Source organism: Eptatretus burgeri, chromosome 1 (assembly GCF_056783735.1).
Source record: "Eptatretus burgeri isolate ZD-2024b chromosome 1, Ebu_testis_v1, whole genome shotgun sequence".
Classification (NCBI taxonomy): Eukaryota; Metazoa; Chordata; class Myxini; order Myxiniformes; family Myxinidae; genus Eptatretus; species Eptatretus burgeri.
In genome coordinates, this window is record NC_140961.1 from 134608371 (window position 1) to 134634704 (window position 26334).

General features: G+C 46.2%; 1 protein-coding gene across 11 annotated transcripts in view; it reads right to left on the reverse strand.

Annotated features, from left to right (window-relative positions):
* Nucleotides 1-26334, reverse strand: part of PRRC2C (proline rich coiled-coil 2C) — a 195606-nt gene that overhangs the window by 2777 nt on the left and 166495 nt on the right. For 9 of the 11 annotated variants that reach the window (XM_085892298.1, XM_085890662.1, XM_085890129.1 and 6 more), the window contains 3 exons: nucleotides 5534-5619; nucleotides 5252-5375; nucleotides 81-317 (listed from right to left, as the gene is read on the reverse strand). In XM_085892298.1, the coding sequence (XP_085748424.1) occupies nucleotides 81-317; nucleotides 5252-5375; nucleotides 5534-5619 (447 nt within the window). The remainder of the gene's footprint in view (nucleotides 1-80; nucleotides 318-5251; nucleotides 5376-5533; nucleotides 5620-26334) is intronic. The other 2 variants (XM_085894486.1, XM_085895305.1) reach the window with 2 other exon arrangements.

Below are 26334 nucleotides of genomic sequence, written 5' to 3' on the forward strand. Positions count from 1 at the left end.
TCAAATCTCGCAGCTGCCACAAAGCGCAAACATAATTCTTATTTGTGCGAGATTCAAGAGGAAGGTGGCGAAGGACAAACCTTCATTTCTTGCGTGGAAGGCTGAAGGGTAGTGGTGGCAAAGATGACATTTTCCGTACTTTGGACTTGCACAATGCGACCAGGTGTGGGTGGTCGGGACACTTGAGATTTGCTGCTGGAGGGAGCCTGGTTAGGCGGGCCATGGAATAGGGCACTCGGACGTTGAATGGGAGCAGGGAATGTGGTGCCCTGGGGTGTGCGGACAACCTGCGGTACCAAGTTAGCTTGCGAGAGCACCTGGATAAGTTAGACACAATGGGGGTATTTTTTTTAAAAAGAAGAAACGAAAGGTACTCATATCAATTAGTGTTAGAAATGACTCCAATTTTAACACCGAGAAAAGAAACCTCATGATGAAAATGCAATTACTTTACGAAGAAATGTTTGTCATTTAAAGTATACAAGGGTGATCCCAAGGTAACAACGTAGACACTTCATTCGTAGCAATTTTATCAACAATCTCCATACCAATCAATGCATTTGGTCCAACGGTCAACTTTTTGAACCCAGCACAAAAACATGAGGCATCTAACGCATGTGGCTGTGTCGATCTCTTCGGCAGATCTAATAAGTCTTACTCCTGAGTTCCATTTATAATTTTGAGATTAAAAAAAAAATGGAATAAGTCATCTACAATTTCGTCAAATGAATATGGTGTGAGGCGGGATTATAAAAGAGTTTGGGAATCTTCTTCACTGATGCTGCCACAAGCAACCTTTGGTACGAGACCATTTATTCCTGAAGGAAAAGCAGGTATTGGGAAATGACTACACAATTTTGCATTCACCTAGTTCCTTCAACTTGAGCGGCAAGCAGGATCACAACTTTTGGGAAAACCTTCACACAATTTAAATGGCAGAATGAGGAGACACCAAAGTTCCATGATGACATATTGACAAAATCATAACTAGTCTCTGGGGAAACAAATGTTAAGACAACACCATCACAAGTATATACAAGGTGTTTCAAAAAGATTGATAAAACTTTGATTTCCTGCCATTTCTTTGTTGTTGTTTTTTTTTACCTGCACCGTTTTCAGGGTTTGGTGGTGTTATCCTGGTGTTTGTTCCCTGGGATTTTTTTTTTTAGCCCCGCAGCTCAACTATGCCATTGACAGTGAAGCAGAAGACAAAAGTAGTGGCTCTGTGGTATGACACTAAATCATATGTAGACACCCACCAGAAATTGTTGTGATTTTGATGGCACCATTCAAGTGGAAATGGGCTTCATCACTGAACCAGATCTGGTTGATCCAGTTTGGGTACCACTCCATCCTGGCACTGAACCAACTGAACATATCAAGTCTCCTTCTCATGTCATCTTGACTTAGTTTGTGCCCAATAGAGATGATGTATGGGAAAAGCTTCAGTTCCTTCAGTGAGGATACGCCAGACTGATGTTGGTTTGATGTCAGTTCCCAGGAGCATCGACGGTGGGACTTCCTGGGACTGTCCACTGCAGAATCCCGCACGGCGTCGATGTTGGCTTGGCTCTTGGTTGCTGATGCTGGCCTGCCACTGTTGCCCTTGCTCTGGTTGTGCACTGTACCCTTGTGCTCAAAATGTTTCACAATATGTTGAATGGCACAATTGTGGGTCCATCACGTGTTCTGAGGTCGTATTCCTGGCAGAACCTCGAGCAGGTGTCTACATACGATTGTCTCATACCACAGAGACACTACTTTTGTCTTATGCTTCACTGTTAATGGCATAGTTGAGCTATGGAGCTACAAATCTCATGAAACAAATACCATGATAACACCAATCCCTGAAAAGGAAAACGGTATAGGTCAAAAAAACAAAGAAATGGCTGGAAGTCAAAGTTTTATCAATCTTTTTGAAACACCCTGTAGACATCAGGACCCCGACATTCGCGGGGGATAAGTTCCGGGAAAACCCTGCGAATGTTTGAAACTGCGAATGTGGGGGCATTGATTCAATGGGAAATGGAAGGAAAGGTTGCAGGGATTTTCCGACCCATGAAAAATTAACAAATGTCAGGGAAAATCTCACGAAAATGCAGGAAAACGCTGTGGAAATGGGGATAAATCTCCGAGTGTCTTGTCATTGCGACAATGGAGACAACAAGGGGGACAGCGATAACAGTTCACGGGGGTTCCTGGTTCATGAAAAAGGCCGCAAATGGCAACACCACCAGTCGGGGAATTGGTATAAAGGCCCTGTCACACCTTGACGATTTCGCCAACGTATGCCTGACGTGTGCAAAATTGGGCTAAAACGCCGGCACACGTCGAATACGTCATGGGTAAGTTTGTATACGTTAAGAGCACGCTGGCATATGTTGTAGTACGCTGGCAAACGTCGTAGTTCGCCGAGCTGTTAGACAAATTTTCCATGCTTGAAATTTCCCGACGTATGCCAGCGTATGACTCACACGTTCCGCATAATGCTGGCCATAAGTTGTAGGCACGTTACACGATCATTGACACACGTTACTTGTAAGTTACTCATAAGTTAAAACACATCGAGGTAATGTTTAGCGTACCCAAAACTTATTTCTAACCTACGAGTAACGTGTTGTAGGCACGTTACACGATCGTTGACACACGTTACTTGAAAGGTACTCGTAAGTCGAAACACGTCAATGTAATGGTTCGCGTCAGTGTTCCAGACTCCCTGGTTTTTTTATTATTATTATTTTTTTTCTTCGGTATGACGGTGATGTTGACACTTCGATTTCTAGTGCGGTTATAATATAATATAATTAAAAGGCTGCCGCTCAACGATTTAAATCAGAACCGTCATACCGAAGAAAACAAAAAAAACCAGTGAGTCTGGAACACGACGCTCACCATTACCTTGACGAGTTTCGACTTATGAGTGACGTACAAGTAACGTGTGTCAACGATCGCGTAGCGTGCCTACAACTTATGCCAGCGTATGCGGAATGTGTGTCGTACGTCGAGAAATTTTCAACATGCTGAAAATTTCTCGACGTATGCCAGCGTGCTCTTAACGTATACAAAACTTACCCATAACGTATTCGACGTGTGCCAGCTTGGTTCAGCAAATTTTTCATACGTCGGCATACGCTGGCTAAAACGTCAAGGTATGACAGCGGCTTCACACTTCGATGTCTAGTGCGGTTATGATTTGAATCGTCGAGCCGCAGCCTATTAATAGCCTACGCTACGTGATCGTCGGCGATACATGCAGCGCGCTATGCATAAGTTAGACTATCGTTGGGCATAGGTTGTGAATGCTGACAACACGCTCAGCATTCGTTGGTATAAGTTATCTATATGTGATTAAAACGTTCTGTGTACGTTACTAATAAGTTATGCATATGCCCAACACGTTATTATACGCCCAAAAATTAAAAAAAAACACATCAATAGTTCAGCGTATGCCAGCGTTTTACATACATTTTGATATGTTGGCTAAAACTTCAAGGTGTGACAGTGGATTTATGGAGATAAGATTATCAGTTTGTAGTGGTTCCTGGTTAAAAGGGGAAAGTTTTTAAAGTTTAAAATGTTTTCGACCACGAATGCAGTTTTATTAGAGATGCTTACAAAAGAAAAAAAATAAATGACACCAGGTACCGTTTCCAATTGATTGAAGAATGCATTTTAAAGTCTTAACCATACCACACTGCAAAAAAACAAACAAACAAACAAAAAAACATCGTGTATGGTTTCAACTTTTTATTAAACAAACACAGCACATGTAACTTTGCAAAATGATGGAAAAGAGGACGAAAAATAAAAAGCCATAGAATGGCTCATCTTGAGGCGACCCAAGTGAAAGTGCCGATGAGAAAGTGACGACCCAACTGTAAATCACACGTACATCGTGGGCAACTGCGGGAGGAGCGAGTAGTCTGCAAATTGTTTGTAGGGGATTTTTACGGTGATGCTGTATTCGGCAGCTGATAATTTAATAGATGTGGTGAGCGAAGTCATTGTGTAATTGGTCCGTATGTAGCTTGCTACCAATTACACTGATGGATATGCTGGACGTTTCCATTCTTTAACTCACAGGACATTACGTCTTTCCTATCTGCAGGTAGATTATGTTGAGTGTTTTTTTAAAATGCAACAACTCAGATGGTGCTGTTCCTCGCAAGATTGTTATTTACACTAAGATATGCTGAATGTTTCCATTGTGTAAAGTCCGTATGTGGCGACCTGGTAATTACTGGATACAATAGATGCTGTTAGTATTTTCATTCTGTAAGTAACTCACAGGGGATGGCGTTGCAGGGAATGACATGTTACATTGGTGAGACGTCCCGCGAAACTATTTATGCCGCGAAGCTACAATACAGTACATACAGTACTGTATGTTTAAAGTGCTTTTAATTTTTCTTTTTCATCTTCATCATTTTGCAAAGTTATGGGTGCTGTGTTTCATGCAAAATTGAAACTGTACATGATGTACAGTGTTGTACTGTACATACATCCAGCTGCTTTGTGTGCGGCTCGTCGAAGTTGCGTTTTAGAACTGTTATGCTCATGGCTCGATTTTTTTTTAAAAAAAGAAATAACAAAAAAAAAACACGAATACGTGGGGCAATTTTCCACAAAAGTAGGAACATGTCGCAAATTAGCAACTGCGAATACGTGGCACCCGCGAATGTCGGGGTTCGGGTGTATTGAGCTATATACGCACAGGGGAAATGTTGATAAATTGAGAAAATTATAGGCTGGCAGGACTGCCTGGAGGTACGCACTCATCTGACCCGTCGTGCCTGGGTTTGAATCTTGACAGCTATAAACTGCCATACTGGTGTTTCGCAGGCAGTGTGGGACATCAATGTGAACAGCACTCTCACATGGACATTAAACTGGGTGTCCCGTCTGTCAGTATTAGTTGGTGAAAAGGTAAGGATCTCACGGTGTCACTGGGAGAGTAGGCGAGCCATCGTCAGAACTCTGACCAAATTCCAGATTGTCCTAGCCTACAGGCTGAGGCTGCACTGCATCAGCGGCACAGCCCCACCTCCCCCCAGCAAACGACACTTCCCGTTGTCAAGTGATGCACACAAAAGGGGAAGAAAAATATCAAATCGAAAGAACGTGGATCGGATAAAAGAAAGGAAAGCATGTTTGAGGAAGAGAAGGGAAGGAAAAGGATGTTGGTAGAAGACAGTAGAGGAAAAGAGAATTTATGGAGCATACTGGGTGGGAATGCAGGAACAAGAGTTACCTGTGCAGGGAATTGTGTTGGGAAGGGCTGTCCAAGGCGCATGCCTGCTCCGCTTGGGTGTTTGGGAAAGGCAGAAGCTGGTGCTCCGACCACAACCTGGCCCACTGGACTGTTGTTGCCATTTCTGAGTCCAAATGAGGAAGCAAGAAAAACCATGACGTCACAAGATACCCAGAAATTTCAGTGGCATCTGAACCGAATCGAACAATTTCCTGGTGAAAAGCAACAGGCAAATTAAACAGCATTGACATGTACATGTTCAGAGTGGCTTTCAGCACACACCTGTAGGAATTGGGTAAAACGGCACTGCCAACATGTCCTCCAGCACCACTTTCAGTTGTTGGATTGAACCTCTTCATGTCCATTTCCTGCAAAGAAATGGTGCGATGAAAGTATTCCAGGTCTTCAAGACAGCTGTTCACCACCATCTGAGATTATCCCCAATCCAAATATCATGATGTTGTCTACCTTCATCAACTTTTTCTACCCTCGTCCCCCATCTTTGCCCCCAGGTCTTCTTGATGTGCCTTCCCGCCAGAAATGTCTCACGTGACAACAGGCTTTGACAGGCCCCTAAATTTTTTGGGGGGGATTGGATCATTTACATTGGATTGGAATGGGGGGATGAAATTTGATTTGTCACTATTCTACACAAAATACCCCATAATGACAAAGTGAAAACATATTTTTAGAAATTTGGACAAATTAATGAAACATGAAAAGCTGAAATTTCTTGCATCAATAAGTATTCAACCCCCCCCCCCCCCCAAGTCAATACTTTGTGGAAACACCTTTGGCAGCAATTACAGCTTCGTCTTCTTGGTTATGTCTATCGGCTTTGTACATCTGAATTTGGAGAGTTTCTCCCATTCTTCCTTGTAGATTTGCTCAAGCTCTGTCAAGTTGGATGGGGAGCATCAGTGAACAACAATCCTCGAGCTTTCCACCGATTCTTTGAAGGATTAAAGTCTGGGCTTTGGCCTGGCCACTGAAGGACTTTCACATTCTTGTTTTGAAGCCATTCCAGTGTTGCTTTAGCTGTATGCTTGGGGTCATTGTCCTGGTGGAACATAAATCTTCACCAGTCTCAAGTGTTTTATACTGAAGGAGGTTCTCAAGGATTTGCCTGTATTTGGCTCCATTCATTGTTCCCTCTATCCTGACAAGTCTTCCAATTCCTGCCAGTGAAAAGCATCCCCATAGCATGAAGCTGCCTCCAGCATGCTTCACAGTAGGGATGGTGTTAGATGGGTGATGAGCAGTGCTTGGTTTCCACCAGACATATCTCTTTCCATTCAAGCCAAAGAGTTCAAGTTTTGTCTCATCAGACAGAATCTTTTGCCTCATGCTCTCTGTCATTTACATCCCTTTTTGAAAACTCCAGGTGTGCAGTCATGCAACTTTTGCTCAGGAGTGGTTTCTGTCTGGCCACTCTCCAATAAAGCCGAGATTTGTGAAGTTCTGCAGAGACTGTTGTCCTTCCCCAGTTCTATGCCTCCTCAAATTCTATCTCAGAGTTCTACGGACAGTTTTTTGGACTTCATGGTGGAGTTTCTGCTCTGATGTGCACTGTCAACTGTCGGACCTAAAAAAAAAAAACAAAAAAAAAAAACAAGCTCAAATGAGCTAAGATCCTCGTCCTCTTAATGACGTCATAAAAACGAATATGACGTCATTGTGATGCATCAGGTTTGCGATAAATTATCTGTGCTAATGCCCGGCTTGATTCCCGCAAACAAAATTCAAACAGCTTGCCCAGTTTCGGAGATAATTGTATAGACGATTTCCATTAGTGGCGATATTATGACGTCAACTTTTTTTCTAGGAATAATTTCCAAAATCGGAGATGGTTACTGCCTGCGCGTGGGCTTTCTGCATATACACGGCAAGTTTCACGAAGATCCGATGAAAACTCTGGGTTGTGAAACAAAAATGTCAAAAAATAGGAATGACGTCATAAAAATTGATATGACGTCATAGGAATGTATCATATGCACGGTAATTCATCTCTGCTAATGCCCTGTTCGATTCCCACAAACAGAATTCAAAAAGCTTGCCTAGTATCGGAGATAATTTTTAGGCGATTTCCATTAGCGGAGATATTTTGACGTCACAACTTTTTTTTCTAGGAGGAATTTTCAAAATTGGAGATGGGTACTGTCTGACAAAATTGGAGATGGGATATATATATATATATATATATATATATATATATATATATATATATATATATATATATATATATATATATATATATGCCAAGTTTCAGGAAGTTTCGATGAAAACTGTCGGCTGTGAAACAAAAAAGTCCACAAGAAGAAGATTAAGAACAACAACGTGAGTAAGACTTAGATCCTCCACGAGGATCTAAAAAAAAAAAAAACCATAGAAAGGGATGTTTTTGTCAATCATGTCCAATCAGTTGAATTGGCCACAGGTTGACTCCAATCAAGTTGTGGAGACATCTCAAGGATGATCAAAGGTAATTGGACACACCTGAGCTCAATTTGGAGTGTCATTGCAAAGCGGTTGAATACTTATTGAGGCAAGACATTTCAGATTTTTCACGGATTTGTAAAAATTTCGAAAAACACGTTTTCACATTGTCGTTATGGTATATTTTTTGTTGATCAGTGATAATTTTTTTACTATTATTTAACTTAATCCATTTTAAATTCAGGCTGCAACACAATAGTCAGGTTCACTATGTTTTTTTTGTTCAAAGTCTAGGTAGATTAGCAAACCTATACATTTTCGAAAACGTTATGACATGAGTTACCTGTGCAGGGAATTGTGTTGGGAAAGGCTGTCCAAGGCGCATGCCTGCTCCGACGAATGGATCACAATTGTGATCTCAAAGAAAATTAATTTACTGACATAGTGAACCTGACTACAACAAAATGTGAAAAAGTCAAGGGATGTAAATATATATATATATATATATATATATATATATATATATATATATATATATATATATATATATATATATATATATATATATATATATATATATATATAGTTACGCATCTGGAAACCATTTGCATTCAACATACAGATGTCCCAAAAGTCAGTTATGTCATTAAGTATGTGTGTAGTCAGATCCTTTTCCTTCTGTCTAATGGGAGAATCAAAGGCATGCGCTGCGATTTCTTTTTAGTTAGGTTATTAAATCTTCACATCCAAAGAACAACCAACAACCATTCCTTTCCCCATCACGATCCACTACCCATCCGCTGTCGACAAGCACTCTGACTTGCCAAGGCAGGGTATTGCAGCCGTTCCTTGCCACTTCCACCAACATTGTAACTCTTGCACGACGGCCTGCGCAACATTGATACTGTTACGGGTCAAGTATGAACCCGTGTGGAAGACTGGCTGGGGTTTCCCGGCAGGGGCCGTTGCAGCGTTGATACTGTCACTCGTCGAGTGTGGGCCCACGTGGAGGAGTGGCTGGGGTTTCCTGGCAGGGGCCAAGGCCCCACCCCGGAAAGGTGGGCCGTAGGACCTGTCCAATCAGAGGCAGACAGCGAGGTGTGTTCGTTAAGGCCCCTCCCCGCTGAGGGAGGTCGATAAATTACCGAGCACCCTCAGAGAGGTGGTCTTTTTAAGGTCTTGGAGTCTTTTAAAAGTTCTTTTGAAGAGTTTTTGGTGGGCGTTGAGGCGGCGAACGTGTCTCTGCTGGCCCTTTACAAGGAAGGGAAGAGCGACCCCGACCCCTCTCCGTGGACCCCGGCCATTCACCACCCGAGCTCCACCACGAACCTCGAGTCCCACACTTGCGACTGGGGACCAAACCAGCGACCATTGTCAGGTGCTGCATCGTGGAGCATGCCCTTCCTCCGACGGTCAGGTACACCACCGAACTCTGGCCTCCAGCTTGTCTCTCTCCACGGCTGCAAGGGTCCAATAAAGACTGGGTTTCTTTTCATTTTGTGTGTGTGTGTGTGTGTCTGTGTGTGGGCCCGTCTTTAAGTCGAAATGAATAAGTGTTTTTGGATCATTGTAAATACTTATTGCATATTCGCGTTAAGTCTTGCTTTGTGTCTTCATTTACTGCAAATAAAACTTGTTAGAAATGCCCCCAATTCATTTCCATCCCTTCTCGCATTGGTGCAGCATGGTTCGGATCTGAGTTTAGCCGGGTTTTTATTCCCGATAATCCGTTCATTCCAGCCGGCACGGCTTTGGCAGTTTCCGTTCGGCTGCACCCGAACCAGAGTTGGTAGTCGGTAGTTGGAACTCTACCGCAGTCGGTAGAGTGACCCGGTTCGAGCAAGACGTGCCGAGGGCATGGTTTCCACGGTAGTCGAAATCGCGTAGTTAGGTAAATTGGTTATAGACAAATAGACCCTACGCTATGCAGTTGAAATATTGGCGACCACGGTCGGTTAAACGACCCGCCGGCTCGAGGACTTTTCCGAGCGACAGCCTACAATTCCGGGGAGTTTGGTGGGAGACGACGCAAACCTCCCCCACCTTGTGGTCGTTCTCGCCACTGACCCCCAGCCCACAACAATATATATTAATAATGTACTTCTACAAGTATCTCAAGAATATTTTTAATACTTGTATTGAATTTTACTAATTATATTTGGTGTCGTTTTGTGATCTCAAAGAAAACTTGTTTTAATTTGCTAACTGTAGCTCCCCGTGTTAGCAAACATCTAACTAGTTGTTTTAATCTTTTGACGAGTTCAGTGGTCTGAGTGGTTGCTCTCACAGTCGTAATTATTTCACCTGTAACTGTACCATAGAATAGCTTGTAAATGTTACTGTCTAAGAAAGACATTCGTACAATGTGGAATGGAAAACATCTCGTTTATCAAATAATTTGGTGTGAAATTTATTATTTTTATATCGATTTGTAATTCCAAAACAAAAACCTCGTGTTTGGTTTTCTTTTTTAAATTCGTGTTATTTTGGATATACATCATCATTAACCTGATCAAATACAAACCCATCATCAATTGCTGGTAAATCATCAATTGATCTAAAGATGTTTCCAAACCTTCGTGCTGTTTGTTCATTCCTGCACATGTTCTGGAATCAGACTCGTACATGTGCAGGAATGAATTTACAAAGAAAGGGGATGGATCTGAACCCAAGGGTATCCTCACTCTCAGCTGGAGTATCGTGCTTCGAAATGTAAACAAACTGTTTTTCAGGAGAAATCGAATTCTTTAAGTTTATTTTTTGAAAAACGACATGAATATTGATTTTTCTTTATCGACCAATTTGCTCGTTTTTGATAGACCTTTATGTGTACTTTATTACCTTGTGCAAATGCTTTATGTACCGCTCTGTCCAATGTGGTAACGAGCTTATCATGTGGAATGTTTGTGTATAATGTAGAAAAATCACAAGTTGATAAATATTTAGCCTTGTCCTTGTTATTAATGTTGTGGATAAGTTTGGAATTATCAATGATGCAGAATTTTTTATTCCAGAATAAAACCTCACCTTTTCATGGTAGTTTGTCAAGCATTTATAAATTAGTTTCATCACCCCTGTCATACTACCTGACAATGGTTTCAAACTGCATTTTCTCCGTGCAATGAACCTCATCTTAACAAGGGTTTTCATGCATTTTTGGGACCCAGTGAATGAAATGTAAATTAATGGCATTTATCTGGAACCAACAGTCTTTTCACTTTTGAGTGATTTTGTACGGTGTTGCAACAAGTCTATTTCATTATCCTAATTTTGTGGGTCTTTGAGAGTCCAGTCTGCAAACCCAATTCTTCCAAAAGTGTTTGCATGGAGAAAGTTTTGCATACAAATGCAATATTTGCTTTATCAATTGGAACCATAACATTGTGTTTGAAGCTCTTTTAAATAATCACTCATCTCCGCATTGTTGTAAATTACTTTGGATGATCGATTCAAACCCATGTGCAAGTACTTCTTAATTCTTGAATATAGAAAAGTTCTCTACGCTTACGTGCTTGTGTGATTGTTTTATCTTCCATCCCATTCTTTATTCGGCCATTGCCGCTCGTCTTTTCGACAACCTGAACAATGAAGCTCACATTTTGACAGTATCCAAAAGTAAAATGACACACAAGTAGTGGACATTCAGTGGCCTGTGTGTATTCATTCTTGCATTAAATCTCTGCACCGTTTCACTAACATATTGCATCGCACATTTAGTAAAAGTCAATAAGCACGCGCACACTTTGGATGAGCCAATCATTTGTAGCTCGCCTGTTCGAAGAACAGAGAGCTATAGCGATACCCCTGGCATGAGCGTCAGCATCAGCGTGAAAATGTTAAAGTTTTTGGTGCAAGTTATTTAGAAGCTTGCCATTCATTAATGTGTACTAGGATGCTGAGATTTGGCATGGAGGTTCCTTTGGGGTATATTATTGATGTAGTGAAGTTGAAATTAAAAAAATTCAAATTTTTAAAATTTTTGACCTGTTTTGAACTTAACTTTTTGTAGCACATCAACGTTAAAGTTTTTTTCCTTTCCAACGTTTTTAATCGAGCACACTATTTTTTACCGATTACAATATACTGTTACGGCTGTGGAAATTCGCAGAGCACCATAAAGGATATCCCCAAGATCGGTTATATCGCCAAGTGTGTGTTCAGATAGATTTCCCCACCGTTGTTTAATGGGATTTATTCGTCTCATCAGGGCTGTGATCTTTGAGTTATCCATTATTCTTTGCTATCGTTATTTTGGACCAACCATACCAACCACCTTTTTTACAAGCACCCAACCACACCACCCTCATGACCACCACACAACGCCAACCACGCCACCATTACAACCACGACCACCTTAACCACCAACCACCTTTTTTACAAGCGCCCAACCACACCACCCTCACCACACAACGCCAATCACGCCACCATTACAACCAGGACCACCTCAACCACCAACCACCTTTTTTTTTTTACAAGCACCCAACCACACCACCCTCACCACACAACGCCAACCACGCCAACATTACAACCATGACCACCTCAACCACCAATCACCTTCTCCACAACAACGCTACAACCCTATCCGCATCAAAAACCGTCTCTGCCATGGAGAAAGAAGAAGGGGTTCCAACACGCATGGGATTTTTCCCTCCTGCTTTCCCACGCTTCACGACGGGGGAAGGGCGGATTGAACCAGGGGTCAAAGGTGACAGAGGGTGGGGGCCTGTTTTTGGGTGATAAATGTCCCTGGGCCACATTCCCATTGAGGGCCAACGTAACGATTTATTTTGCCCTTCGCGCGCCGCGAAGGGAGGAGCCAGGGCATTGGAGGTAAAACACGCCCTCCTTCTAGAGGCTTCCCGCGGGAGCTGGAAGAAGGGAGGGGCGAGAAGGCAGGGGGAATAAAAAGGGCGCACGGAGCATTTACAGTCTCTCTGGAGTTGGTTGTTGGTCGGTCGGTGGAGGTCTCGGAGTGTGGCGTTGTGGGCAGCCGCGTTCGAGCCTGGAGTCCCCGCAGTCGGTGAGCAGCTTGAGAGGGTCCATCGAGGGTCGCCAAACCAAGTCACCACGAGGGTGGAGGTAACCTGCGGCGGCCTCTGGGAGTCCCTTTGGTCAACCAGGCTCCTTGGACATAAAGGCCTACGGGTCCAGTCTGACTCCCTTGCCTTTGAGGGGGTCTTTCTTTGCTTTTATTTGTGTGAATGTTGTGGCACCATGTCCTGCAAGTAGAACTGTGTGAGTGCTTGTGAATAATAACCATAGACGGTTGTAGTGCTTTTACCTTGCTCGTGTCTTGCCCCTTCCCCCATTCATTGCATGACTGCTTATCCCTGTTTATGTGTGCATTTAAATAAATGTCCTTGTGTGAATGTTAACCCGTTCGTCGTGTCCTTTTTCCCCAATTGAACTGCTATCTTGCTCTCGGAATAATAGCGGGCTTCTTAATAGCCAATAAAAGAATTGGGTCCAGCAAGGTCTCGTGATAATAAACCGCTCGGTTATCCCAGAACGGAACGAACCGGTTAAGCGGTTCGTGTCCAAGCAGGCCTCGCTGAGGTACGGTCTCTCGGTCGGCTGCCCACGCGAATACTTAGGTATATCGATTAATTCGGCGATTGATCCTGTTGCACGCGCGGGTGGCACATTGACGAGGCCATAGTGTGCGCGTTGGAGCACAGCCGTGACTGGTTTTCGGCGTTGTTCCAGAAAGTCGCGACTGAATTGTCCGTCCGGTGGGCGAGACGGCCGCCATTGGCTAAAGCGGCTGTTCGTACGCTGGGCGGGTAGAGAATTCGTAACAATACAAATACATATATTGCTTTAAAATTATTTGGATCAGACTTCACTGCAATGCTTTATAAAAAATATATTAGACTTGTCTTTTAAAAACGATAAATGTATAAACAGGCGAGCATTGGGTCGCTTTGACACCAATTCTTTGGTTATTAAAGCATCCATGCTGCAACCTGATAATTTAAAGTTTGAAAAAAATTCAAAACTACATTTTTGTACATCCTGAAAGCAAAACAAAATGCCATTTAAAAAATTACCCCTGGTTGGGGGTGACGGTCATCTCTGAAGCTCTGTAGATGTGGATCTCTGATCGCTTAGAATGGCTTCAATGTCGTCTTGTCTTTTAGTTCAACGTACAGACGAAAGCCCGGGAGTAAAAAGGATAGAAAACCTCAGAAATCAAACTACATTTCTGAGTTATCCGGAGATAGATTTTGAAAATGGTTGATTCGGAACATTTATGATCAATGCGTCTTCAAAAGGATAGAAACCGGACTTCAGAAATCAAACCGCATTTCTGAGTCATAAATGGTGGATGATATTTTGACAATGGATGATTTCACAAGTTTACAGCATCGGTGACCTTGACATTGACCTTCAATCAGGTCTAAAGTCATACAGTCTTGCATCACTCATCGACCCCTACCTACATACCAAGTTTCATCAAGATAGAGCGAAATTTTTTTGACCGTATCAAATCGACGATTTTTCCAACTTTGAAGACACGCGACTCGATAACCAGGACGAATTTTTTTTAAAAACCGGCCTGACCAAATTTAGATATTGTTCCATATTATCAGAATCCGAAGACATTTCGAAGATCGGATCACAAACGGCAGAGGAGATAGATTTTGAAAATGGACGATTTCGCAACTTTGGAGTGGCCTTGACCTTGACCTTAAATCGTGTCAAAAGTCATACCGTCGTGCATCACTCATCGACCCCTACCGAACCAACATACCAAGTTTCAAGATCAGGCGAATTTTTTTTTTGACCGTATCACATTGACGATTTTTCCAACTTTGAAGACACGCGACTCGATAACCAGGACGAATTTCAAAAAACCGGCCTGACCAAATTTAGATATTGTTCCATATTATCAGAATCCAAAGGAATTTCGAAGATCGGATCATAAACGGCGGAGGAGATAGATTTTGAAAATGGACGATTTCGCAACTTTGGAGTGACCTCGACGTTGACCTTGACCTTCAATCGGGTCAAAGGTCATACCGTCGTGCATCACTCATCGACATCTACCCACATACCAAATATCAAGAAAATCGGAAGAAAAAATGGGGACATACGTACGTACATCGAGACTGGTTTTACGAGGTCATCTCTTTAGAGATGACCTAAAAACAGAACTTGAGTGAAGTCGATGGCATGCCATCGCAAATCCCCATGTTTCGCACTTTAAGCAAGGTTGAAAGATGGCAATAAAATTCCACCAGGAATAACAATCAAATGTTTGAAAAAAAAAAAAAAACTTTCTGTCACACTTTCTTGCCATGTGGTGATCATAACGACCAAGTTTGGTGAATTTTTGCACAACCGTTTAGGAGATAGAGTGATGGACAGGATGGATAGACAGAGACAAACAATATCCCCAAACTCCATGTTTTTTAAACCCCCATCTTAATCATTATCAAATTGTAACAACTTGTTTTAATAAAATAAAAGCACCATGAGCAGCAAGTCGTTTTTAAGGAACCTCATCATTTTATTCTATTTTATTTTGTTGTCTCAGAGCATGACTGATCCCGCACCTGGGAGCGTATTCGTGCCACTGGGTTCCGTATTCCTGCGTTTAGAAAAACTTGTTAAAAATCATGCATCTTGGTGAAGTTAATCACTGAAAGCTACGGAAATGAGACCGAAAAAACGTTTTTTACACTTCCGCTACAAATGAGCAGCCAGCTCTTTATATCGTGGGTACTTTCAATTGATAAATTAATTTTCCTGCGGAGGTAGAGAATGCGCATGTTTACGCGTGCTGAAGTACAATAGCGAAGCAGTGACGTGGGCTCCATGAGCACGATACACCATTTACTTGAGCAAATGCAATCAATCTCACAAAAACATCCAGGAGAGTGATTTACAGCTCCCGCAGATTTTACAAAACACGAGTCTCTGTATCAGGCAAGGATGACATTCAGGGAATTTCAGTCATTTCTGTGGAGGTGGCCGTGACTCATAAACAATGGGTTGTAAGTCATGAATGACATCCATGCGTGTTATATTGGTGATTGTCAACACGTGCCAATTAACATTGCCTCTGTTTAATAAAGAGCTTCATAAAATAAAATAAGGAACCAAAATAATGTTTCATGAAGAGTTTTTGAAAATGTAGGAACGCATTTTGATAATGACAATTCCCCAGTAGTATTATCACGTGGGCTGGATGGAGAAGCTGAAAAGGCAGACACCCTCCCCCCCCTCATCCTCAAACCTACCCAAGCTATGTAAACAGACATGATCCTTTTGTTCAATGAAAATGTGTGCCAAGACCCTCCCATCAGCAAAATCCAAAAATATGGATAAAGGTTTATTTGTCTTCAATCATGCAAACTTCAACTAGAATGGCACTCGGTAGCACGCATACCTCCGCCGGGCTAAACAGTTTACGTTTTGTATCCCACTGATGGCCCAGATCCGGACCCGGACCTGAACCAAAATATTGTTGCGGTTATGGGAACCGCATCCCTCCAACGCGATGGCATCCAACATACAGTGGTCCCCAGTTATTTCATTAATGTACGTACAGATTGTCCCATTAGACAAGAAGGAAGGGACTAACGAGACAAGTGTGTTGTGTGAATCTCCGTTAGGTGGGATTATATTTCTGAACTCATTTCTATTCTTTTTCTCTTATTCCTGAGGTAAATCCAAGCAATGGGTCCTCGCGAGGGCCAGCGGGTGCTACGCTCGGACACCCATCTGTAAAAACCATGACCGCGCACCCTTTACTGTGAGTGTGTCCTCGCGAAGGCCGACAGGCACTGCGCTCGGACACCCGCCTGTAAAAACCGCAGAAAACCAACACCAAATGCCCACGCTGCACAAAACACGTGCAGCACAGCAGGAATTTCCACCCATTACGCAGAAGAGATAGGAAGGATAACCAACACGACGGCGCGCTGCAGGAATGCCGTGCCGAGGAAATAGAAGGAACACACCAAATGCTAACAACTCACAGTGCGCGTGCGGAGCACTCTTTTCAACCCATTTCTGAGTTATAATTTTATCTATCTTCTTCTTCAACTTCAACCCACATCTTATAATTACAGTGGGGAGAACAAGCATTTGATACACTGCCGATTTTGCAGGTTTTCCCACTTACAAAGCAAGTAGAGGTCTGTAATTTTTATCATAGGTACACTTCAACTGTGAAAGACGGAATCTAAAACAAAAAACTGAAAATCACATTGTATGATTTTTAAATAATTAATTTGCATTTTATTGCATGAAATAAGTATTTGATACATCAGAAATACAGAACTTAATATTTCGTACAGAAACCTTTGTTTGCAATTACAGAGATCAGACGTTTCCTGTAGTTATTAACCAGGTTTGCACAGACTGTAGCAGGGATTTTGGCCAACTCCTCCATACAGATCTTCTCCTCCTCCATACAGAGATGCTTCTTCCGGAGCCACTCCTTAGTTGCCCTGGCTGTGTGTTTCGGGTCGTTGTCATGCTGGAAGACCCAGCCACACCCCATCTTCAATGCTCTTGTTGAGGGAAGGAGGTTGTTGGCCAAGGTCTCGCGATACATGGCCCCATCCATCCTCCCCTCAATACGGTGCAGTCGTCCTGTCCCCTTTGCAGAAAACATCCCCAAAGAATGATGTTTCCACCTCCATGCTTCACGGTTGGGATGGTGTTCTTGAGGTTGTACTCATCCTTCTTCTTCCTCCAAACACGGCGAGTGGAGTTTAAAACAAAAAGCTCAATTTTGGTCTCATCAGACCACATGACCATCTCCCATTCCTCCTCTGGATCATCCAGATAGTCATTGGCAAACTTCAGACAGGCCGGGGCATGCGCTGGCTTGAGCAGAGGGACCTTGCGTGCGCTGCAGGATTTTAATCCATGATGGCGTAGTGTGTTACTTATGGTTTTCTTTGATACTGTGGTCCCAGCTCTCTTCAGGTCATTGACCAGGTCCCGCCGTGTAGTTCTGGGCTGATCCCTCACCTTTCTCATGATCATTGATGCTCCACGAGGTGAGATCTTGCATGGAGCCCCAGACCATGGGAGATTGACTGTTATCTTGAACTTATTCCATTTTCTAATAATTGCGCCAACAGTTGTTGCCTTCTCACCAAGCTGCTTGCCTATTGTCCTGTAGCCCATCCCAGCCTTGTGCAAGTCTACAATTTTGTCCCCGATGTCCTTGGACAGCTCTCTGGTCTTGTCCATTGTGGAGAGGTTGGAGTCTGATTGATTGAGTGTGGACAGCTGACTTTTATGCAGATAACAAGTTCAAACAGGTGCAGTTAATACAGGTAATGAGTGGAGAATGGGAGGGCTTCTTAAAGACAAAACTGACATGTCTGTGAGAGCCAGAATTCTTGCTGGTTGGTAGATGATCAAATACTTATTTCATGCAATAAAATGCAAATTAATTATTTAAAAATCATACAATGTGATTTTCAGGATTTTTGTTTTAGATTCCGTCTATCACAGTTGAAGTGTACCTATAATAAAAATTACAGACCTCTACGTGCTTTGTAAGTGGGAAAACCTGCAAAATCGACAGTGTATCAAATACTTGTTCTCCCCACTGTATATCCAACCTTTTCCTTTGGTTCATGACAGATCAGGGCCAACACCACGCCACCACCGCTTTTGATAAATGACCGCATGCTCAATGGTGGCGGACCCACGTGCAGCCCCGGGGTAATTTATCATCGCACACAGAGCAGGGCATGGATGGCACACATCTTGTTCGGGTCTGCACATGTGTTTACCATAGCATCTTACCGTCAGCCTTCACTGACCACCGTGGCCGCGGGTGTCTCCCGCGGATGGCGAACATCCTCTCCCCTCTCTGCCCAGTGAGGCTGCAGCCAGGCAGAGGCATGCTATACAGCTCGGGCCACATGGCTTAGATAGGCAGCACATTGACCGGCGCTGACCGCTGTTCGCCGTGGATGGCCCGGGAGTTCCGTGCAGGGCGATTCGTGTCACGGCACTTGGAGCGAGACGATTCTGCAGCTTGGAACCATATGGCTGGAAGTAAAGTGGAACCGCTTCCGGCCATCAGGCTGGGTGGTGTGCTGGCCAGGTCCCAACCAGAGTGCCCGATTCGGGTGACATCGCTTTGGGTAGTCGCCCCCGCCCACACCACAGGGTCAATAAAAGGACCGGTCGCGGGGCTGTCTGTCGTCATCTTTCCTGCTCAGCGTTCGTCTGCCGATTCCCACCTTCGTCATCAACTCGCCTGCTGATTCCACCTTCTTCACAGCCTTGTCGCTGGCTCCACCCACCCACCTGATCCTTTCTCCACCCACTGGCTTCTGACTCTGCCCAAAGTGCTTCCTTCACACCCATCGGTCAAGCCCCATTCGCTGGATCGACGCTAAGCTGCTCGAAATGCCACAAAGCGGGAGACGACACGCCAGCTGCCAGGGAGGTATCACTCAGTAGAGCACCCCCCCACCCCAAAACCGACTGGTGGCACAGTCGGTCAATCGTGCAAGGTAATGAGACCCTGTTAGCCTCATCTCCTCTCCTCTTTATTCTCATTAACCCTTCTTCATCGGGATGTGTGTGTGCGTGTGCGTGTGCGTGTGCATCATGGCGCCTGTCCTTGTTTAAGTTAAGAGTGTACAATAATTATAATTGGGATAACTCTGCTCTGTGTCTGCTTTTGTAAGTTGGTTGTATTATTGTCGCACCACACTTTTCTTCCTATCCCTGCTTACATACAACAATAAACTACATTCACTGTGCCACATATCTTTCCTCACCTGCCTGTTAATAAGTTACGAGTAGAAATGTTCCCAGCTCGTTTTTGTCTTTTCTTTCATTGATCCAGCATGGTCCGTATCCTAACCAAGCCGGGACTTTATTCCCAATGATCAGTTTCCGTTAGCCGGTAAGTCCTTGGCAGTGTCGCTCGGCTGCATCTGATCCGGTTCGGACAAGGGATACCGAGGGCGTGTCCCCCGGTTATTAGATCACGTGGTTATTTTTCTAGGTAACTGGATAAACTAGACCGAGGACCCTAGGTCACGTGGTCAAGTTATTGGCGTTCACGGTCAGTTCGCCACCCGCCGCGCTTACGGAATTATCCATGTGCGATGGCCTGCAATTCCGGGGAGTCTGGTGGGAACCCGAGATAGCTTCCCCCCGACCCCCAACAATATAATCAGCTTGTTTTCATCACCTAACCAACTCATCCACATAGTTTGGTCATGACCTGTCCAAATCTTTTTGAAACATTGTGTGATATATATATATATATATATATATATATATATATATATATATATATATATATATATATATATATATATATATATATATATATATATATATATATATATATATATACAAATATATATATACATATATATATATATATATATATATATATACATATATATATATATATGTATACATATATATATATATATATATATTGTTACGGCTGTGGAAATTCGCAAACCACCATTCAGGTCCCATAGGTGAGATATCTCTTAAGTACATGTGTAGTTAGCCCCAAACCCGTTGTTTAGAGGGAATAAATGTGATTCATTCGGGCTGCGACGCTTTGAGTCAGTTGTTTTTCTTTCTCTATCTTTTATTTCAAATAAAAACCAACGAGGACGCTCGGTGGGCTTTTCGCGCCATTCTTCTCCGCGCTTGGTGTGAGGGGAGAGAAGCGAGGGGAGGGCAGCTGGCGCTCGATTGGTGGATGCGCGGTGTGACGCGGCCAGGGAGGAGGAACGCCCCTCTTCGAGACCTTTCTCGAAGGGGGGTGGAGCAAAGAACGGGGCGGAGCAACAGGGCGGAGCTCCGAGGATATAAAAGTCGGAGACGGGGGAAGCAGTGTGTGGATGCTCTTGCTCGGTGGATATTCTTGCTTCGTGGTTGCTCTCGCTCTCGTCTTCCGGCTCGCTCGTCCTGGTGGCCGCTGGCCTGGTCTTTTGTGGGGCAGTTGCAAGATCCCGCTGGCGGGAAGGAGCGCCCGCCATTCCCCTCTCCCGACTTCGGGCATCCACGTTTCCCCCCCTCTATCCGCGCTGGGATAGCGCCGAACACTCGTTCCGTGGCGTCGAGTGGCCAACACGTGCAGGCACGAGGCACGCAGGAGAGGACTCGCCTACCACGCCAGGGCACGGAGTCGCGGCCAGGCGGGACCACGTCGACGGACGTAGGAGAGGGACTCGACGGCCCAAAAGGGAAGTCACCATTTCTTTTCAGGGTTTTTTTGTATGGAACTTGTGGCGCCGTGTCTTGTGAAGTAAAACTGAAAAAGTGTTGCCGTGTGTCGGTCTTAATCGGTTGTAGCTCTGCGTCGTCGTTGCTTTATTGTTTTTCTTCTTGCATTTGCTTTATGTGCATTCTGATCCTGTTTGGCTGTATATGTGTGCTCTGCGTCTGTGTGAATAAAGTGCTTGTGTGAACTTGTTCCGCGTTTCGCTGCATCCTTCCCTTTGTTGAATCTCCATCTTGCTTCACGTAAAGGGTTCGTAGTGGGCTTAATACGCCCGATAAGTAATCGGAACCGTCGAGGCCGACGATAACACCGCTCGGTTATCCCGATATTACGGAACGGACCGCTTAAGCGGCCCGTGTCCGGAGTCGACCTGCGATCGCCCGGTTTACCATCCGCGTGGGTACTGAGGTAGGTCGAGTTTGGCGAACAACCCTATCCCACGCGGGTGGCCGATTGGCACGATCGTGGTGAGGCCGAAAAGCCCACCCATGACTAGCTCCCGGCGTTAGTCCGAGAGGGTCACAAGAGAATTGTCCGTCCGGTGGGCGACGTGCCGCGATTCGAGTCACGTGGCCGATCGCACGCCGGCGGGCGCGAATTCGCAACAATGGTGTCAGAGAACGGGAAAACAAACTCTCCTGTCTCCAGCTAAATTCACGGGAATCGGTCCAGGGGTGAGAGGAGCGACCCCCGATTCCCTCCAAATTACTAGCGATTTAAATTAACCCCTTACGAGAAATAAGATGGCGTCTCAAGGCGAGCGGGTGCCGGGTGGATTAGGTATGTGTAGTAATAATGTAGGATCCATGGCCCAGGATGGAAGCCCCGAGCAGGAAATGCTTAATGTGCAGGAACAATTTTCCCCCCAATCGAACCCAGAGCCTGAAATGGGCACGGCAGCGGCCGTGGTGTATGACACCTCTCCTCCCCTCCTCCAAAACCCTCCCCCGATCCCTGCCGAAACGGCTCACTCAAGCACACCCGACATGGCCCAGCTATTCCTCATGCTAGCGGGAATAAATAATAAAATGGATGACATGGAAGCGAATACGCAAACACTGCGGGGTGAGATGCAGCGAATAGGCCGTGGCCTGCAGGCAGGCATAATGGCAACAGTGAGGAGCGAAACGCGGGCAGTGGAGCTCAAAATGGCGACGCCACGTGTGGGAGCGAACGAGCTGAGGGGGAGTGCAACGGCTGCCAGGCCTGCAATGGAGGCGGGTGAGGGCGAATTAATTCGGGGGACGTATTGGGCGAGACGCGTGGAGGTGATGGAAACTGTGACGGTGACTCAAGGGGAAAAATTAAATGGGGTGACCGAAACGTGTGAGACGAGACACGAAGTGACGACAAAGGAAATAAAAATAGTGGAGACAAGGGAGGTAATGGGTGAAGAGGTGACTGAGTTGGCAGAGACACGGGAGATAGAGGGTGAATTGGACGGGATTGAAGACGAGCACACACACACACACACACACACACACACACACACACACACACACACACACACACACACACACACACACACACACACACACACACACACACACACACACACACACACGTAGTGGAGGATAATGGGGGTGAGCTGGCAGGCTGGGTAGAGACCCGGTGCGAGCAGCTGGATGGCCTCCTCCAGGAACGAGGGGAGGGAGTTTGCCCCCTTGAAGCTGATCACGACCAGGTGAGTTCGGTCGTGTTTTGCGAGTTCGAGGGGACGGGTACTGTGGACAGGTGCACGGAGAGCTTGGGGGGTATAGAGGCCCCGGAAACCCTTGGGGTGGCACAAATCCCCAGTGTGGTTGTCTCGGTGTGTGTGGTGCAAGGTGTGAGTGCGCCCCCGTGTGTGGAAGCGGCCCCGTGTGCGAGTGGTGTGGTTACGAGTGTGCCGGAGTGCGTGCTTCCCAGCGTGCCATGGGTGGATGAGGCACCGCAGGTGAGTGCCCCCGCGTGTGTGTGGTATGGTGTGTGCAAGGGAAACGGCACGAGTGAGTGAGCGGCCGAGTGCGAGGGAGACAGCGTGTGTAAGGTCGCTGTATGTGAGGGAGTTGTTGGTGGGCATGCGGGAGCACGCAGCCGCGTCTCCCGGTGTGAATGTGATGGAGTGGTGTGTGGGGGTCTCAACACGCAGGTGTGCGTCGGTGGAATGGCGGCGGAGACGGCAACAGAGGGACAAAATCCGAGTAGCGGCCGTAGTTGGAACGGGCACCGTACCGGGTTCACCCAGCAGCGAGCGCCAGGTCCGTGCTGTGCAACGCACGAGGCCCCCACGTGCCCGCTTGCGGGAGTGAAGCCCGGTCCGGAAACGCCAGCGGTGGATTTGCCGATCCCGCGGACGGACAAAGTTTAGGCAGGTAAACGGATTCGGACCGGATGGGTTCTCCACGCGGGCGTGTGTGTTAAGCTCCAACGGGCAGAGCACATGTTCGCGTGGGGAACCCCTCGAGACGTGAGGCTTGTGTTTTTTTTTTTTTTACGCGCCGGGTGACGTCATGGCTGCGTGTATGGTTGGAATCCGGCAGGAGGGTGAATCCCTGCCGGATGGTACCGGCCAAGAGGGACGAGGGACGCGAACAGCTGCCATGACGTCACGCCAAAGGTGCGCAGCTGTGAATTGCCGCGCTGGTGCGCAGGTTGTGAGTTGCCGCGCTGGTGCTGCGCGATAGAAAAAAAAAATAGCAAGCCTCGCTTTCGGGTGAACAGGATTCCCTGGGCAAGGGGTGGAAGACCCCCTGACCTGGGCACAGGATGACACGAGTTAGGGGGAAGGGTTAGCTTAGCTAGACCGGCTCCATGAGGCAGGGGTAAGTCCTCATGGGGCCCGTGGAATGGATTAGTTAGAGGGATTATAGTCAGATTTAGGAGGGGAAATGGAATTTAATGATTTGGGGACAGAGACAGACTTTGGATGTGTAGAGGGGATGTAGTTTAGCAACGTAGGTTAAAAGGAACATGCTACTAGTTTAAGGGATGACGTTGGGAGCACGAGGTAGTTAGGGGAAGTAGTTAGAAGGATGGCAGAGTTCAGCGGTGTGGGTGTTGAAGAGTTGGTGAGTTGTGTGGAGTCATGTTGAGCGAGTGAGGCCAGCGGGTCTGTGTGAATGGAGCGAATGGGGAATGCATGGTGCGATGAGTGATTGGGGGGAGGAGTGACTCCCGCCCAATGGACCCCGGGGTCAGTGTAGAGCGAGTTAGCTGGGTTAGTCAAATTGACAAAATGGAGGTCGTTTTGTTGTTGGTGGGAAAGTAGGCTCGAAACCCGTTTGGAGGGGTGCAGGAGCCCTGTTGACGGGCTGGGAGCGTGGCTGCGAAAGGTGAGTATCGCTGAGTGGGTACCCCGGGCACCAGGCTAGTCGGCCGTAGTAGGCCAAGGGCCCATGGAGGGCCGGGATAGCGTAGTGGGCACGTGTGCGCCTGCTTGGTGCGGGGGCCCGAGGCGCCTTTAGCCGCGTGGGCAGTGTTGTGGGCACGGGTGACCCTCGGAAAGGGGCCCAGGAAGCCAGCCTGCCACGTGAGCGTTTCAGGGGAGTTGCCAGAGGGCACTCCCCGGTGTTTAGGGAGCTGGTAGGCTCGGAGGCAGTGTAGTGCCTGGGGGTGCCATCGTCGGAGAATCGGCAGAGGGTCGTGCCTGCCAAAGGGAGCCACGCGTCCCAGCCATGAGACCGTGTGAGGGCACGGGAAGAAAATTGGGGGGGGGGGCGAGACCCGAAATTGTAAGGACACAAACACAGGTGACGGGAATCTGGGTTGATAGAACCAATAGTTTAAGCGCGAGGCGCTTGTTGAAAGCCCCGGGTAGTTTAAAGGTTAATGGATAGGGTAGATAGGAAGTGTACCCCTCCGCACCATCCATCCCTTCGCTCACGTTGTGGGCCGCTGGACCCACTTTGTGTTATAGATCGATGAAGTCTGGGGAGGCCATCCTGAGGCTTCGTTGGGCCTCGACACAGGACGCTCGCCCTCCCTCATTCCCCTCCGGGAAGGGAACGTAGGGGTGGGGAGTAGGCTAGTAGACGATAGGTTAGCCGAACAGAGACAGTAAAGGGGGGTTAGGGGACGAATTATAGTGGGAGATAGGAAATAGGAAAAAAAAATTTAATTAATTAATTGAGGCTAAATTGGTTTTTGACAAATTAAGGGAGTGGGTATAGACAGTGACAGGCAAAGGCGATAGGTTGGGAGGGAGACCGTAGGGTAGGTCCAAACCCGCCTTCCAAGTGGCCAGCACCACCGCACTCTCTCCACCAACCTCCACTGAAAGGCAAAGGCTGGCCAACTTCATCGGCTGGCTGTTTTACTGCAAGGCCTGTGCCGGCCCACTTCGTCAGCTGGCTTTTTGCTGCGAGGCCTGTACCGGCCGGATCGTCTGCAGCTGTTTTCTGCAAGGCCTGTTCCGGTCGGATCATCTGCCGGCTGCGTTTGCCTGCAGCGGCCTGGTTCTGCAGGCTATGTTTGCCTGCTGCCTTTGCCATGCCATGCCCACTGCCCCTGTTCACCAGCCCCCGTTCAATTTTGCTTCCCCCCCCCCCTTGTTCATTGCCATGTGCGCCAGGGTCAGAAAGCAAGTTTGCAAGCTGCGAGAACCGTCCTGTTGGCAGCTACAACACGGGCCTGCAGTGGTGGCCCGTGCACCGGTTTTCTTTTGACTTTTTCTGCCTGTAGAGTCCATTGATCCTGGGCCATGGTTTAGTGTAAAATTTATAAGGCGTTAAGATGTACTGTAAATATGAGTGCGCCCCCGGCATGTCTGTCTAGCGCCGGCAATTTTATTTAAGTCGTCTGTGTGAGTGGGTTTGTTTAGTTAGTTACTCAGCCCTCAGGTTTATTTTAGGTATATTTATTTTAGGGACACGAATACCATGAATGTCGCACTCAGGGATCCGTAGGTAAAACGTACTAGGGGAGAACTACACATGATGGCGCACGAGAATTTGACGACTCGGGACGAGTCTGTAAAAAGGGGAGGGGGTAGTCTTACGGGTGTGGAAATTCGCAAACCACCATTCAGGTCCCGTAAGTGAGATATCTCTTCAGTACATGTGTAGTTAGCCCCAAACCCCTTGTTTAGAGGGAATAAATGTGATTCATTCGGGCTGCGACGCTTTGAGTCAGTCGTTTTTCTTTCTCTATCTTTTATTTCAAATAAAAACCAACGAGGACGCTCGGTGGGCTTTTCGCACCATTCTTCTCCGCGCTTGGTGTGAGGGGAGAGAAGCGAGGGGAGGGCAGCTGGCGCTCGATTGGTGGATGCGCGGTGTGACGTGGCCAGGGAGGAGGAACGCCCCTCTTCGAGACCCTTCTCGAAGCGCCTCGAAGGGGGGTGGAGCAAAGAAAGGGGCGGAGCAACAGGGCGGAGCTCCGAGGATATAAAAGTCGGAGACGGGGGAAGCAGTGTGTGGATGCT